Below are 19,032 nucleotides of genomic sequence, written 5' to 3' on the forward strand. Positions count from 1 at the left end.
CACGTATTAGCAGGTTTAGTTTTTTGAGAAGAAATATGACCCTTCTTAAACACATTACTACAATTAATAAGATTATCTCGAATATTTTCTTTTAAGAAATAACTTTTTTTTAATTTCATTTGTTCGCAAGTGCTACTTGGAATGCTGATAAGTGTCTCAAGCGTGCTTGTTGGAAACCACTGGGCTGCTGAAGAAATTAGATATATATGAAGATAGTTCATTGAAATGTGCGATACAGTTTTCTCGCTCCCTGATGATCTTTGACGTCTCGGGTTTGTAGATTCACGTCGATGTTCGATATCGCATTTCAATTTGATCGTATAATTTATTAAAAATATCTCGTCTGGAGTGTTCGAAGATCGCCCTGTTATTTAGAATTGTATTGGGATGATAAGTCGGCTAATTGTTACAAAGTATTAATATACAATAAGTATCGTAATATAACTATTAATATATAAAAAATAGTACTAAGTTTCATCTAAATTAGTTCAACTCTTCATTACAATTATTTCTAGATAAAAATTTGACACTAACAAGACGAATTTTTCCATTTAAAAAAAATACTTTTGCCTGAATTCATTGATTTTCACTCTCATAAATTTAACAAATAAGTGGCATTGCTTAGTGTTGCATACTGTATAAGTTATGTATGTGTGGTAATTATTATTGTAGGGTGAAGAAGCTATATATATATATATATATATATATATATATATATATATATATATATATATATATATATATGTATATATATATATATATATATATATATATATATATATATATATATATATATATATATATATATATATAGGAATAGATTTTTTGGATAGTATAGTTTTATGATGAATAATACATAAAGGTGGTCATGCATATGATTATATATATATATATATATATATATATATATATATATATATATATATATATATATATATATATATATATATATATATATATATATATATATATATATATATATATATATATATATATATATATATATATATATATATATATATATATATATATATATATATATATATATACATATATATATATATATATATATATATATATATATATATATATATATATATATATATATATATATATATATATATATATATATATATATATATATTATATATATATACATATATATATATATATATATATATATATATATATATATATGTATATATATATATATATATATATATATATATATATATATATATATATATATATATATATATATATATATATATATATATATATATATATATATATATATATATATATATATATATATATATATATATATATATATATATATATATATATATATATATATATATATATATATATATATATATATATATATATATATATATATATATATATATATATATATATATATATATATATAATCATATGCATATATATATATATATATATATATATATATATATATATATATATATATATATATATATATATATATATATATATATATATATATATATATATATATATATATATATATATGTATATATATACAGTGTTCGAAGTGTTTTCGGAGCGCGAGCATTGAAGATGCCAAGTGAGATTTTGGCGAAACGTCTGCAGGATTCCAGTCGGATATATATATATATATATATATATATATATATATATATATATATATATATATATATATATATATATATATATATATATATATATATATATATATATATATATATATATATGTATATAAATATACATAGGAATAGATTTTTTGGATAGTATAGTTTTATGATGAATAATACATAACAGTGGTCACAAGGCATTTAAAATATGAAAGATGCCGTTAATTTTTTGGATAAGTCGCATTGTTCAATCGAATAGTCATCGTCATATAGCGTACTTGATTACCAGCAAACAATAGTTAATCTGTACAATCTGTATTAATGTTTATAAACTACCAAGATGTTGACTTTTCGAACCAATTCTTGAGTAAAATATTCTTGCGACAGAAATGTTGCTGTCGCACACGGATAGGGTAGAAGAAAAAAAATGCATGAACTTAAAAAAGATTAAAAAAAAAATGTGTTATTTATTTTGCAAAAATAAATATTTTAACAAAAGATAAGTTTCTGGATTAATTTTAATGCAAGTGATTGAACATAACCATAAAATCTCCGAAAAAGTTGTTAACTGATTGAAAATAATCAATAAATCAATCAATAAAAAAAGGGTTTGGTAGTCCGACGGTCAATTAAAATATCACGGAAAACACCTACTGTTGTTAGTTGTAGAAAAATGTTTCAGAACCAATTTCTGATGTTTAAATCCATATAATTTTGTTTATAATGTGAAAATGTTTGTGGAATCGTATTGTATTGTGTCTTCAAAATAAACAAAACAATCAAAGAAACTAAATAAAACAAAGTAAATTATACGACGGCAGACGGAAAAGCAAGGTACAAATATTTTTATCAAATATATATAGAGATTTAGTCATCAACCAACGGCTTGACGAAGATAACTTATTTTCAGTTAAAAATTGGTGAGTCCATGACGTCTATCATTTTACATAACATTACCGTATAAATTGTTAATAGTTAACTTACATAAAAGTAGCCCAAATGCTAATAAAAAGCAACGTCGAGTTGGGTAGAGAGGTGCTTCTAAGTGCCTTCTGCCATAAATCACCCAGTAGTCCGCAATTATTTTCCAGAGAAAAGTTCGTCTTTTGTGTCTGCCGATTCTTTTGTGCCGTAGGATATAACCGGAAATTAACTGCCTAAATAAAATTTGGATGGGCGACTGAATTGAATTCTGCCAGATCCAGTTCGCATCGTCCATTTATCGACCACAATGGACAAACCATTCGCCAGTTCGAAACATATACTTCGATAATTAGTTACATTGTCTGCGGTTTCTTGTCCCGGACAATTAATTAACATCTCGCCCTTTTCCTTCTGCCTTTGACGTGCTATAGCGTTATCCGGCTTTGTTTTACTGTGGGTAGCCGGTTTCGTTTTAGCGTAAGACTAACGGGGCTCCTGAAGATTTAAAAGTGTTTTGGAGTGTTAGTCGTTAGTCCTTTTACGACTTTCCGCTTAATTTAAAATTAAGGGGATAAAAGTCGAAAACACAAAATTTTAGGATCCGCGCTAAAGTGGATAATTTATTGCTAGTTAAGTTTGCGGCGGTGGCGTGCGAGAAAGCAGTCAAACCGGGGAGTTGCTAAATTCTAAACATGAAACAGTAAATTATTGTACGGGGTGGTGCGTTTATTATTTTATTTACATCAGAATCTTGAATAAATATTAAAAAAACTTAACTTAAAACTGAATCATTGTCTACCACCTTCAAACAAATGTTAAAAATTGTTTGGATTGACCTATACTTTTAAAATATTATATTTCTATTATATTATATTTTATTATATACAGGATGTTTGCATTTTCGTGGATAAGTAAAACAAGTTATATATTTCGGGTTGATTTTCTTATAAAGGAGGATGCATCTACTTTGTTTTGTTAACATTTGTCGATAATAAATAAATACAGGGTGGTCAAAAACTAACATTAAAATTTTGATTAAAAAAGTATTTAAAACTAATTTTTTTCAAACGCCAACTTCTATTTCTATAATTTTATCATTTTAAAGATTTTTATATGAGGTTGTCTATTTAAAAACGTTGTATATATCGAAATATTAGCATTCAAAATTTATTCCCTTGCTCTGCTAACGGCTATGGCAACAAAAAACAGTCAAGCACTCTAGAAATGAAACCTGGTAGATCAACAATTATTTCGATAAAAGTTTTTATATTTGTTCAGTTTCTTAAAATGGAACAAATTTTATGAAAAAATGTAGACATTTGTGGAAAATTCATTATAAAAATATAGTTTTATAAAAAATATTTTGCGAATAACAAACTGTCATCAATTTTTGTATTCTATTAGTATTTTTCCGTTCTTTAGCTTTCTCAGAAAATTCCCATAATAATGAAAAAAAAAACTAAGTTAGGATGTGTGAAACATTGATTTCCAAACCCAGAGCAAGCAAAAATAGTGACCTTTCATCTGAGTTCAATTGTTTCTTTTGAAATTTCGTCTTTTTACAAGGCAAAAAGGTTTCATTGCTTATTTATCGAAATCTAAAAATTTTAAAATAAGCAACCTTATACAAAGTCACCTTTTTTTATAATGCGAAATACTATAAAATTACTTATTATACATATTATATTACTATTTTTTTGTTTAAATTGTTAATGTCACTTTTTGATCATTCTTATTTATAAAATATAAGGAAATCAACTCCAAATATATAAGAGAGGCTGTGACTGGGAAAAATCGGTGGATATATTTAGACTTCCTGACATCACTCAAAATATTCAGATGTCAGAAACGGTAAGTCTTGGGTTTATAAATGAAACGTCTAGAATTTTGAGAATTCCAACATATCTTAATATACAGGACGTTTTATTTAAACTTATCAAGTTGTCTTGTCCAACAACAAACATACAAACACAACGTATTCAGAATATAATAGTTTAAAAGTATAAATAAATTCAAATATTTTTTGTCTCTAAGTTCTTTTAATATTTTAAGCAGATTGTTGCATTGCATATTAATGACCTAGTTTTAAAATCTTGTTTGTGCCTTTTAATTCACTGTCAATCCTTTCAAAGGATATTCGAAATAATGAGGTTCTCATGTTTTTTCTAATTACAAAAACAAAATAATAAACAATTCTTTTTGATAATACGAGAATAAAAGATTTGTAAATTCAAATGGCACGATGTAAAATATGGCAGATATACATTCAGATCTTGACAAAATAAACTTATCATTATCTAGTGACTTCTATTAAGGTTGGTTTGTCAAGGAGCGGGCCCAAAATTTCAAATATTCAAATCTTTTTGGCATGTCGCAATGTATCATTAAGACAAACAAGATCCAAAGCATTCGAAATTCTCTAAATCATATGTTGCAAAATTTAGCATTAGAACCGGCAATGTATTAAAAGTTAAATTGGTCCGAAGTGCATAGGTAAAGTCTGTTCATTGATATAAGAAAGTGACTAACTGATACGAAGTAAAGAAAGACCCGGGCAAGCTGTAAGAATGAAATATGGCCGAACAGGTCCGTACTTTGCTTAGAATTTAATTATTTAGGGATTTGTTAGGAAATATACTAAACAATATTTATTTATTTATGAATATATTTATTTTTAAATCTAAAATAAAATTACAAATTACTTTTGTTACCTACTTAAATTACTTAAAATTATTCACATAATATATCACTATCGCTATCATCGTTTTTCTATATATTTAACAGAATTTGCCCAACTTTGTGGAGGGATGTTAAAAACTTCGGTTTCTATAAGTTTGAGGACATTGGAGTTAACACGGGGAAAAACCTTATTACGACGAATGGCAGATTTCAGTTGGTGCCAAACATGTTCAATGGGATTAAATATACAGTGGTAAGCCTTTAAACTGTATGCCCTAGATTTTTTGCATAATTATCACAGACGTATTCTTTTTGTAGGTTCAAGCTTGGTAGAACCTCAATTAATTGTTTTTGGTATAATCTTCGTGAAAATAAATGTCGTTATTATACATGTAGTTTTGGATTGTTGTTTTGTGTCACATGAGGAACTGTCTACTGTGATAACTTGCATTGTCCATTACCATTTCGCTATTATTCAAATAAATCAGCGGTGGTGTCTTCATGGTAATCCAGAGAAGAATTTTTAATATTTTTCGCAGACCGAGAAAGTCCAAAGATCTTTAGAGCCAGCATGCAAAATAGTTATTCTTTTACCTCTTTTTCATGGCGCGTTTGTTTTACACTTATCAGTTGAATCAACCCAGCCCTTTTCCGGGGTATCATAAGTGTCGAACCAGGTTTCATCCAAGTAAATAATTGGCCTTTGTTGTTCTCTGTAAATACTAATTTTTTGTAGATATTCCAGTAGCCATTTTCGACTTCTAAAATATTCCATTATAACGGGCCTTTTGTCAGTTTTTTTAAATCTAAAACCCATGTGTTGAATACACTTCCATATGGTAGTTCTGCCACATTTAACACCGGTTTTATCTTGTTCAAGCCTCCTAATTAAGATATCTAATGTAGGCGCGCCTTCTTCCTCGTATAACTGGTAAATTTTACGCCGCATTATATTTTGATCACTTTCATCTATACTCGAGAAAATGTCAGCATCGCTTCTTTTTTTCCTCGCTGAAATATGATTGTTCACAATTTTCCAAACAGTTGATGTTGGAATTTTCGTCAATGTGGCTGTTTCTTCTAAAGATGCTTGCTTGCTGGCACCACGTTCAATGGGAGTCAAATAAACGTTGTCTATAACTTCCTTAGTTTCAATAGAATAGTGTTTTCTAGATTTGGGCGGGACCATTTCCTGAGATATACTAGACTCCCACATATTTTGCATAATTCGCACACGATTAAACACACTCTGTATTACACACGAAATAAGAATAGCTATCAATAAATTTAAATTAAGTAGTATTCCAAACCAAAGAATATTAAACACAGAAAGGTATAAAATTATTTTCTATTACGGACCACAATTTTACCTGAATTTAAATTCCGAAACTTCAGGTAATAATCTTGTCGCATTGTATGTTAATGACCCACACTTTCTTATATCTATGAACAAACCATACCCTGTTTCTGCGTTTCTCCTGCGGCAGGTATTGACTTTGTCATACTAAATTTTAGCCTGTAAACAGTTCTTTAAAAAATCAATGTTTCGTTCAACGTATAATACCAATCAATCAACTTACTAGATTTAGGAACATGTAGAACTTGTGAAGCAGTAAAAAATCACGCATTGACTAGTGATGTTGGTTACACAAAAAAAGTCGAATTAAATTACAACCTATTTCATTGTTAAACGTTTTCATCAGATAATTTATATGTTCCGAATTCGACGTAGTTTGTTGCTAAGTCCATTAAAAAATATGTGCCATTTATCGCTTAAACGTGCACCCGGTAATTAAACATCCGCAAATGGTTGTAACCAAGACGATAGGTTTCAGGTCCATGTTTTTCTCCCGGGTAATTTAGTTTCCAGATTAGATCGCGCCATTTGCAACGCTGTAAGGGAAGATGTAATTTCCGGAACTAAATTTGGCTTCGATTGCTCCGCTCTTCAAAAATGTGTAAAATTAAATATTTCCAATTTTAGTTTAATTTTTTACTAAGAGTTATTTTCATATCTGCAATTAGAATAATAATTTAAATTCTTAACGTTTGATGCAGTTACGGTCGATGTAAATATATCTAAAGAATGAAATTTTGTTTATTTGTTGATAGATTCTTGAAAGATTAGGGTCTTTGGCAGTGTTAAACATACCAACAGGTTTGTCTCTCATTGACCTATATTTTGTTCAAATAATGGAGCTGCATTGTCTTTCACGTCTATTCAAATTTACTTTCTGGTTCTTTACATTTAGATTTCCTGCTTCCACTGTAGTGGTAGAGAGAGATTGCGTATAATTATGTTTAATTTGCCTTCGCTTAGTCTAACTCTTCGGGAACTCTTGTTCTCGACATATTTTTAAGTCTGGGTTGGTTGTTCAAAAATGACCGTCAGAAATTCTCGCACCTCCATCAAGACATTGTGAACCACATTTTATTGGTCTCAAAATTTTAACTAATTTTAATTAGTTCATCCTAAAAACTGCCACAAATCTACAAAAGTAAAGACCAGCCAGCAAGAACAATAGTCTTGTTAGAAATTCATTTATCTACATTAGCATTGAAATTAATAATCAATGTTAACTCGAGGATTGTCGAGGAACTAAATCGGTTTAGAAGGAACTAACGAATTTTCTGTTTATTATTTATTTATTTGTATTTATTTAAATATTAAAATGATCACCTAACGCCTAATGACAGATTACAATCAATCTACAATTAGCAAAAAAAGAACACGTGCATAAGGCACAGTTTCAACTATGTACTAAACTTATAATCTAAGATGCTGCTTTTATATTATTAATTGGTTAATTAAATCAATTTGTTTGAAATTATATTTTAAAAGTTGCAAAAACCACTTTGAAAAATGTCCACATCACGCAGTTCACTATTTATTAAGTTACACATTCTGTGCAACATATTAGTTTGTCCCAGATTAGTGTAAGCTCTAGGAAGTTCAAAATTGATATTCTTCTTTGTTAAATATGTAGGCACAATTAATCTTAATTTACTAATTAGAAAAGAACAATCGATTCTGCCCCAAATCAGTTTATACAAAAAAATTGCTTTAGTAATTTTTCTTCTTTTTTCAAGTGTTTAAAAAGCAAAAGGACATAAGGCAAAATAATAAATATCATACTTCTTCAGAGTAATACTGACGCCAGATAATCGAACAATATTCGAGAATACTCCTAATATATGCATTTTATAATAAATTCAACGTTTCTTTAATTTGAAAACCCCAAGAATTTCTAACCACAAAGCCTAACATTTTGTAAATTTTTTTGTTATGTTGCCTATATGTTTATCAAATTTTAATTGGGAATTAAAAAACACACCAAGATCCTTGCTTTCTGTTTTTCGTTCTATTATAGTTTCTTTCATTTTAAATTGATATATGATAGGATTTGAATTTTTGCTGAATGTCATGACATAACACTTGCTGATATTGAAATTTAGTTTATTTTTATTTATTTATTTCGAAATGATTTATAATCATCGGTAAAAAGGAGACTAAGTAAATTTGTTTTATTCTGTAGACAAGTTCTTCGAATAATTAATTTAATTTATTTAAATTTCTTTGTGTTTGCCTTTTTTAATTTTCTATATTTTTTATTTTTGATAAAATTAATTTATATATTCATATGTATTTTTACCTTTTTCGTAAGCTTTGTTCATAAAAAATATTCTTGCTTTTTACAAAACTTTTTGAATTTTTGCTGAATGTCATGACATAACACTTGCTGATATTGAAATTTTGTTTATTTTTATTTATTTATTTCGAAATGATTTATAATCATCGTTAAAAAGGAGACTAAGTAAATTTGTTTTATTCTGTAGACAAGTTATTCGAATAATTAATTTAATTTATTTAAATTTCTTTGTGTTTGCCTTTTTTAATTTTCTATATTTTTTATTTTTGATAAAATTAATTTATATATTCATATGTATTTTTACCTTTTTCGTAAGCTTTGTTCATAAAAAATATTCTTGCTTTTTACAAAACTTTTTGATTTTTTGCTGAATGTCATGACATAACACTTGCTGATATTGAAATTTTGTTTATTTTTATTTATTTATTTCGAAATGATTTATAATCATCGTTAAAAAGGAGACTAAGTAAATTTGTTTTATTCTGTAGACAAGTTATTCGAATAATTAATTTAATTTATTTAAATTTCTTTGTGTTTGCCTTTTTTAATTTTCTATATTTTTTATTTTTGATAAAATTAATTTATATATTTTTCGTAAGCTTTGTTAATAAGAAATATTCTTGCTTTTTACAAAACTTCTGGATTCCTCCTGCGTCGGTGTTTGCTTAGGCGAAATTGCTGACGTTTCGCCAATCATCCTGTTGGCTTCTTCAGAGCTTGACTGAAACTGTGTCAGTTTGACTGATTGGCGAAACGTCAGCAAGTTCTACTCAGCAAAAACCGACGCAGGAGGAATCCAGAAGTTTTGTAAAAAGCATTACAGTCGCCTGTGGAAGTTTCTTTGAAAAATTAAGAAATATTTTTTTGCTCGGAGATTAAAGTATACAATGCCATCTTTAGGAGAGGAAGACGAGGGCGTGGGTTGGCAAGGATTTCATGCATAAATTATCAAGGTTTCCCGAAGAAATCAGAAATATAAAAAAAATGCAGTGAACATGTCGTGTCTAAATTTTAGATTTTTGAGTTTTGCAACTCTGCAGCTCTGTTTATTCCTTCACATAACTCCAACAGGGCGGACACAACTAGACGAAATAATAAATAAATGCCATTAGAATTAATGCTAAATTTTATATTGCAATTTGGTTTTGTTAATCCGTTTTTCAGTTATTCTAGTAGATCAGATACATAAAAAATTTTAAACAAAAACTCCATTAGACGTTATACACCCACATTTTACGGGGTGGCCCGTTTATTATTGGATGATACCTTGTATTAGCGGAAGCTAAAATGAATTTGCGACGGTTGAAGCTGCACTTATCTTTGCGCAGCAAATCCCGTTTTGATGGTGTGGGACCGCGGTTAAGTGCTGCGAACCCACAACAGCGACGCGGAAATAGTTAAAACCCGAAAAGGAAAAGCAGTCTTCGGCGGTTTTTGGCGCTTGCCTGCAAACTCGACTTTTTTGTCGCGAATTTACAATCAACGAAGAAATCCCCGAAATCAAAAGAAGTTTTCCTTCGGCGTTTGCCAACTTGGTGTGCAATAGTTAATAAAATAAATATAATAAAATTATTCCAAATCAGCGAATGTAAAGCAACCTTATCAATATCTAAAGTACTCGGAGATATAGTTTTGATTAATTAAATATTATATTGTTTTATACACAGGACGTTTGTATTTTCCTTATTTTACATAGAATATCCTATACATTAAATTATTTTTGAATTATACCTAAGTCTCACTGTTTCTGACATATTTTGAATTTTACGTCAAAAGTAACGTTTGCAGGATTAAGTGTAAATATATCTATCGATTTCTTCGACTGAAAGCATTTGTCATACATTTCCTTTCTTCTTACTTTGGTGGTATGTGTTGATATTTTAAAAATAAATAAATACTAAAAACATAAAGACTTTGAAAAAAAAATGTGTTATTTTTTTCAAATAGAAACACTCTATTTTTATAATTTCATCATATTGGGCATTTAAATAAATGGCGACTTTGTATAAGGTTTCCGATTTTTAGATTTCGAATACTTTTTTTTTCATTGCAAAAACGCTGTGACGACGAAATATGACGAAAAAATAGTTTAGTTCTACGGAAACCATTTTGATTTTTTTTTTAAATGTCGAATATTAGTAAACAATAAAATTAATATGATTAAATTTTAAATTATCACTACAGTCCACTAAAATAGATCGCCTTCGATAAGGACGTCAACTTCAAATATATAACAAAGGCTAGTAATCCAGTCCAAATAGACAAAAATAGCTCAATACTTAAGCAAAATATGCATAGAGCTGTCAGACGTTAAATGAACCACGATCTATTGTAATGAAGAAAATTTGATCAGATCATATCCTATTGATTGAAAGTAACAAAATAATCACACTTTCTGACAGCCGCAATTGTTACTACAACCCGTCTTGCAGTTACAGAAAATAGTATTCAACAGTTTTTCTGGAGCAGGCGGGAGTAAAGTTTGAATTGGCTCCAAATAATTATCTCTTAATTTCCAATTCCATCCTTCTGGGTTCAGCTCATTGCCTAGCCACACTTGAACTTGATAATGCACACGATACAAATGCTGACAGACAGAAGCAGATGTTGGAGGTAGACAAGACAACTTACTGTTTTTCCCTACATTGTCACACTTTGTGATGAATATATTGTTGATTTTACTTGAGCTTTTCCAGGTTTCAGAAAGTAAATAATTTTTTCATGTTGAGTCCATGAAGTCAGTAGTATCAACAAATCAATATCTGCCCCTACAACGACAGTATATAGTGAATTATCTCGTTTACTTCCTTCAAAAATAGGCAGGTATACATACGACCATCCGCACTCGTACAATGACGTAGCTAGCAGATGGTACTCAAGGTTGCAGACAAAGGGAATTAGGGACTAACAGTATTGTCGTTTATCTTTAAATACTCGTTCAATTTATACAAGTTTTATTCTGTAAGTGACACAAATCCATAGTTTCTTATTTTTATTAATATTGAACGTTCGATGACGTGATCGGCTGCGTTTAAGTGCATATTATGTAAAATATGAATGTTCTAATAGTCGAAACCGCGATATCTCACTTATGGTGAGACGTAAGGAAAAAAGTGCCTGAAGAATTTTTGTAGAGAATTGTATCATCTACAACTTTTGTCAGACCTACTTTCACGATAAAACTTTCCGTTTTCGATAAAAATGGGAAAAACCTCAATTTTGTACGTTTGACCTGGAATATTTTTTTTAATGGTGTATTTAATGTCTCTGTCAATTTTTTGCTCTATGCGAATTTTGGCTAGGTTAATAGCATATTATGCAACGAGTGCGATAAACGGCATTTGACTCACTAGTTTATTTTTCACGAGCGGAGCGAGTATTTAATAAAGTAGTGACTTAAATAGTTTACCGAATGTGTTTTTTTTAAGTCACTCGTTTATTTAAAACTCGCTCCGTTCGTGCAAATAAACTCGTGAATCAAATACCGTTTTCCGCACCTGTTGCATAATATACTATTTTCTACGACAGTTAGTTTTTGGTAAAATTTTCGCAAAACGACATGAATACATTTACTGACATGAGCGTCAGGACTGACAAACGTCAAAATTCATGGCGTAGAAAATATCTCCGACAACCCGTGCGGTGATATCCCGGAAATGTCCGAAGTGGCTCGGATCCGTGGGAAACGAAACTGACGTGGTTAAGTGACGCTTCCAGCATGCTAGATCAGTTAGGTATTATACAGATGGGAGTAGAAAAATATTTTGACTGGTTTATAGATTTAGAGAATATTTTAGACCGGCAAACTTCAGAATCAGAATCGGCCAGACTCAGGTATATATGTTATGTATAAAACATATCTAGAAACCTCTGGGAAACTCAAAAACGCCTTAATATACCAGGTGTTGTATTAAAATACACACACCCAGTATATATATAGCAATATAATATTTTTAAGGTATAAGTGAATGCGAACAGTTTTTGTCTTTAGGATTTTCTGATATTTTAACCCATTCTGAGATAACATATCGCCCCATAATAAACGGACCACCACGTACGTAGGTAATGATAAATTTTATCATTGCTGGCTAACTCGAAATCGCATTGTCATTTGTTGCTATCCCTTGGGCGCCTTACATATAAATACGGTCGATTAGGAATTCCCTTCTGATTTATTTCGCTTAATTTCCCAGGCTCTCGGTAGTCACGCTCCCGTAGTTTCGACGAAGATCCTCGGCGATCCTGTGGAGCTCGACAGGCACCTGGTCGAAAATGGGTATGCGGAGGCGTTGGGTCCGCCCCCGGTCACGTTCAACCCCTACGTCTACGCCGGACAACCTACAGAGTTGCACCTTCACGTAAGTTGGGAACATGTTTAATCAAAATTTATTAAACTGAAGCGAGATGTTCCAAGTGTGTGTGTCCAATCTATTAGTCGAAATATCGATGTTTGGAAACTATGGGACAATCGGATCACCAAATTAATAAATATATCTAAATCGATTGATTCAAAATTAATTCATGTTTTGCTTTTCTCGCATCTCTCTTAGTTCGGTGTGTCTATGATGCAAGCAAGACCTATGGGAAAAACATTGGTTCAAAAGTAGTTTTGTAATTCAAAACATTTTCCCAAAACCAAAACCATCATCGATGAATGATTAATTGATCGAGTAGAAAATTCATTGTAGATATAAATGATATGATACACATTTCCAGTGAGCACAAAAAATTCTTTTAAACTTAATTTCAGGTGCTCCCAATATTTTTAAAAATATTTCCAGGGCGGTTGACAAAATTTACGAACTTATTTAAGCGAGATGCAAAATAGTTTTCATGCCAAAAATGCTCTCGTAGTATCATACTAATTAAATGAAATAGTAAATAAATAATAAAATTTGACGTAAAGAATGCTCTTTTCTCGTAATTTAATAGAATTTGCGAATGAACATTACTCATTTTCGTTCTTTACGAAAATTTTGATTATGTCTTAGCGATCTGTTCCTATGATTTATTATTCTTTATTCCCTTGTTTCGAAATTTCATATCTTCAATATTATATATTAATAACTCAAATTATTATTATTTTTAGGCTCAAATTTAGTAAATTTTTGGTAAAATTAATATAAACCACCCGATTTAAAAAAGGATATTGACTTCGTTAAATTATAAGTCAAAAATTAGTTAATTAAGGAAAACGAAAAGTGTAGACATTTTTGTTGACCAAATAAATTTTGTTCCAGTAATATTTAAACTTTGCAAACAAGTTTTTGCTTGCATGTCCTGAGTTACAATAATCGCTTCCGCTCAAGATGGATTAGAAACTACGCGTTTTCCTATTTCATTTGTATTGATTTCGATTGACTTCAAAAAGAAACCGAGAGAAATGACAGAATCATATCTGTAAATTTAAACATTTGATATCGTATATGTTGTATTTTAACATATGATCAATTATTTACTTTTAAGATGAACAAAAGCATTGCAAGTAAATGAAACTAAAATATTCCAGTAGTTTTGATGACACCACAATGTTATAATTGTAGTGTCAAATGCAAATTATGTAGGTCGTTTGAATAAAATTCCACCCGGTTAAACTTAAATAAAACGAATTATTTAAATTAAAATACAAATAATTTAGATGTCAATATGGCTTTCAACAGACCTGTAAAAGTAGTGTGAAAAGTAGTACCATTAATGAAAAATCGGAGCTGGAGGTAACACTGTTTCATTCCGGTGGGGAACCTCGTGCAGGCATGTTATATGTTCAGGAATCTCGGAACAATTGTTAATACGTCAGTAAAGAATGGAAATAAAGATATGAAAACCTTTTATGGGGAGCTTTCCCAAGTACGAACGAAATTTTTCTCGTATTTTTGTGACATCAGAAATTTATTGTATTATATGCCTCGTTGTTTTATCGCGATATTCGTGATCATAATACTTGAACAAAAAATGACTTCTTAATACCTTTTTACAAAACTACTAGAAAACTTTTTATGTTCGTGAATCCATTCCTATTTATGTGTGTTGGTTAATAGTTTCCGTTTATGTTCTTCGCCAGAAAATAAAGTTATTATTATTACTATTATTGTGTAGTCTATATCTGGAATCGTGGATGTGGTCAAAAATCCGCTTCCCATCGGTCGACTTCCCGACGTACCGCCCACTATTCCCGAAAACTGTCCGAAAGCGCAGCCTGCCAACTCTGAGCTACCGGAGACTGAAACCTTTACCGTTGTACTGATGAAAGATGATCTCGGACTCGGTATTACAGTAGCTGGATATGTTTGTGAGAGAGGTGAGATTTGGTGTTGCTATAGATTGTGTCCAAGATAAGCATGTCTATCATTAGAAAAAAAAAATGCAAAATTTAAAGGTTTAAAGATACAAAAAAATAAGTCACTTTCTCATTGCCACTCACAAGATACCGTTGAGACAATTTTATTTTTTCATATGGTCCGTGAAAAAACTACACTGTGTATTAAATAGTTCTAGGAGTATGATATCACACAGGTTCAATACAAAGTGAATTGAAATGGCCATAGTTATTCGCTTAATAAGCTGATAGGTTAGCAAAAAGTACAGATATTAACTGTATCCATTATTAATTTTTGACCACCCGGGAACTTATTCATACGCGATTAATCATCATAAAAAAAGTCATCGCTTTTATGTGGGACCTGTGAAGTCATCTGACATTTTTTGTTTTATATTGGTAACGTTTAGGTTTAGAATGCCTATTTTATTCGTTACTTTTATGAAACCCCTATAGCACTTAAATGGGGGATCTTATAGAGGTAACGATGTCCAAATAAAATTTTTACTCCCCATTTTTTTGCCAGGTTGCCGTAACCTTTATAAACCTTAACCAAGTTTACCAGGTTCGCCTTTAAAAAACGTATAGTTTTATATGAACTTTTAAGTAACAAACCTTGAAAACCTCGATTGCTTTGGGTTGTAAGTTACCAAAAAGGTATTGATAATAACTTTTGTAACCGCTGTAAAACTAAAAGTAACCGGAAAAGCACTTGAAAAATATTTATGTATTTGTTATTGACACAAGTGTTCTTAGATTTTTATGAATATCTACATATCGTTTAGAATTGAACTGAAAATGGCTTTTAATGTTGTGCAAACGAAAATCTGGGTGTAACAGTGGCTGTAGAATATTTATTAGGTGGTTTTAGATTTATAAGGGTTTTACGAATTAAGAAACTCAAGAGTAGAAATATTTAATAAGGTTTTTAAGAACCTGAAAAAGCTTTATAAAAAATCTAAGTTACGAACGCCAAAAGTTTTATACATAAAGTAAACTGCAACTTAAAGTGGTTTGCTATTGATCGGATGTCTTACAAAACTTGTGACTCAAATAGTTTCCTTATAAAATTACAAAAACTGTTATAAAAGCAAAGGTTTGTTACCTAATAAAACCTTAGGCGGCGAAATATCTAAGGAAGAGAATGACCGGATTCGATACAAAACTTTATTTAATTGTTTCAATTCACTTGGGTTTTGAGAAATTTGAATGTTGATGTAATATTAATTTTTGCTTTATTTTTACAATAATAAGTATTTCATTGGGGAGATAGATATGATTAAAATACAAATATTAAAAAAATGTCACTTATAAAAGTTTAAAGAATGCATTTTGGGTCCTTAAACAAAGTAAATTATTACATTCGATCTCGTTACGATCTCGGAAACCATAGGAGCCCCATATTGAGTAATATCGGTGCCTATCAATTTCCGAAAAAAATATATCGCAATTTTTTTTTATTTACATTTATTGACACAATATTCTCATTTTCAATATTTTTTATATGACCTACAAAAGTATAAGCAAGTTATATATTATCTACCTATAATACGGGGTTGACGTACAAAGTGTTTAAGAGAATTTACAAATAGCGATACAGATACAGATACATAGTATCTAACTGTCCACGGCCGTTAGGTATGTTTTGCTTCCGCGTTTTATTCACCAATAAACGCAAATTTGGTTTTAAAATACACGTTCGACGTTTTTTATTAGTAACATAAAGTTTTTAGCTTCTTTTTCCTCACACATTTCGCATGAAAATTAACCCACCACTAAAATTTTCGACAATTTCGATTTAGATATACTTTCTAGCTTAAATCTGTGTTATCAAAAGCATTTGTATTTAAATTTCAGTTTCAAATTCTCATAAATACGATTGGGTGTCGGTCTAAGTGAAGGCATGGCCCCATTTTTCCTAAGCAGCGGGTTTTTTATTCACTTCCTTGCGTATTATGTTTGAAAAAATTTGAAACGAAATACTTTGAAGCAGATTTTTATTTTGTGCTAATTAGTCAATATTTACATGATAATGTTTTGTACATCATCCAAGGAGGCTACCTGTTAATTATTTTCTATTTCTATTTCTTATGATATGGGAAGATCAAAAATAAATGCATTTTTTATTCAAACGATGAAATCGCAAGTTCGTTGTGAATATCACCAACGTTTTCCCGGAAAACCTAAAACGAATATTGAACTGAGGTGGCTTTTGCTTGATGAAAATCCATTTATCAAAATAAATAAGAACTGAAAGTTCAGATTTTCAAGAAATTATATATATTCACATGACAATTTTTTCGACAACACCGACATTTGATAAAGACACCGTGTTGTCGAAACAATTGTCATGTCAAAATATTTAATTGCGTGAAAATCTGAACTTTCAGTTCTTATTTATTTTGATACTGAACAATAAATAATAAATTCGAGTCATTTCAAAAACGGCTGAACCAAATACCAAGAAGGTATATTTTTGAAATAAGGTTAAAAAGGACTTTCATCCAAAATATAAAAAAATCATACAACTTTTGTAGAAAAAGTTTTTCACATTTCCCCTATAATAAACGGTAGGTGTCTAAAACTTTAATTGAAATAAAATTGTTTAACTTACAAGTTAAACCGAATTTTAGTGGTGCGTTAGTTTCGATGTACAGTTTCTTTCCAAATTGTCAATAAATTTACTACGCAACCTCGGCTCCGTGAACCAAGAACAGAAAAATTAAAAATTTCCAAAAGCCCGTGGGTAAATGTATCGCGTAAGGCATTCTATACACACAATAGACTTCGAAATGACAGGATGACAAATAACCCGGGTGTTAACTAGCGTACGTGAAATATTAATTAAGTTATATTGATTCGGCAAAAGCGCACCGAATAACGGTGACAGAAGAATGCACGCTGACAAAATGCCGCACGATGTGGGAATCGCACAAATTGCCCCGGAAAATTGGATATTTCGGTTTTGGCTGCGTCATTTTAAAATTACTGCGCGTTGTAAAATATTTGTGTTAAAATAATCCAGTAAACTTGTATTAACACCGTGATTAATTTAATTGTTTTCAATATTTTCACAAAAAATGAAAAATTCAACCGTTCCAGCTTTTATTACTTCGCGTAATCTTTTCATGGCGGTGTGGTTTGGAATTTATGTTCGGCGAACGTCAAATTGCCATTTTTAATAGCTCTTTCCTCTCTTAAAATGCGTTTCGGAATTATTCGTTAATTTCTGGACTGCAATAAAATTGACGGGATATGTGTTAAAGTTATATTAATGCACCATGGCTGTATATAGGGTGATCGACGTCAACGGTTCAATTGACATTTCCGCATGGGTGGTAATCTATATTTTAGGAATATTTTGCGGATCTATCTGAAATCAAGCTCGATTTTGAAATTTCAAATGCAATACTTTATATTTTGTGATGGATTGGATGGAAAAAATTAAATTAAATATGACTTACAATTCTTCTGGATTCCTCTTGTTCTGGTTGTTGATCATTAGAATTTGTTGACCAATCATATAGTCAACTTAAAAAAGATCCTACGTCATCTTTGGAATGCAACCTTAAATGTGCTATTTAAACTTCTTTATTAGAATCCGTGAAAATTTCTGTAATCCCTCACGAATATAAAATTCTTCGTTTCGACGGACTACCTAAGATTAACAAACTAGGGTTACCCTTTCGACATATTGTTAGCACCACTGGTTCTCCAACTTATCCTCTACTCAGAATATTTAGCTTCTAGATTAAAACCCTTTACAAGGACAATTGATAGTTTTGTACTTAATTCCCTTTACTTTATCGAACAATGGAAAACCATTACA

At 30.0% G+C, this 19,032-nt stretch overlaps 1 protein-coding gene across 2 annotated transcripts in view; it reads left to right on the top strand.

The window, feature by feature from the left end:
* LOC132708127 (uncharacterized) overlaps window positions 1-19,032 on the top strand; it is a 175,314-nt gene that overhangs the window by 19,128 nt on the left and 137,154 nt on the right. For both annotated transcript variants that reach the window (XM_060680256.1, XM_060680257.1), the window contains exons 5-6: window positions 13,081-13,245; window positions 14,984-15,185. In XM_060680256.1, coding sequence (XP_060536239.1) covers window positions 13,081-13,245; window positions 14,984-15,185 — 367 coding nt within the window. The remainder of the gene's footprint in view (window positions 1-13,080; window positions 13,246-14,983; window positions 15,186-19,032) is intronic.

Source organism: Cylas formicarius, unplaced genomic scaffold, assembly GCF_029955315.1.
Source record: "Cylas formicarius isolate icCylForm1 unplaced genomic scaffold, icCylForm1.1 PGA_scaffold_10__41_contigs__length_53128322, whole genome shotgun sequence".
NCBI lineage: Eukaryota > Metazoa > Arthropoda > Insecta > Coleoptera > Brentidae > Cylas > Cylas formicarius.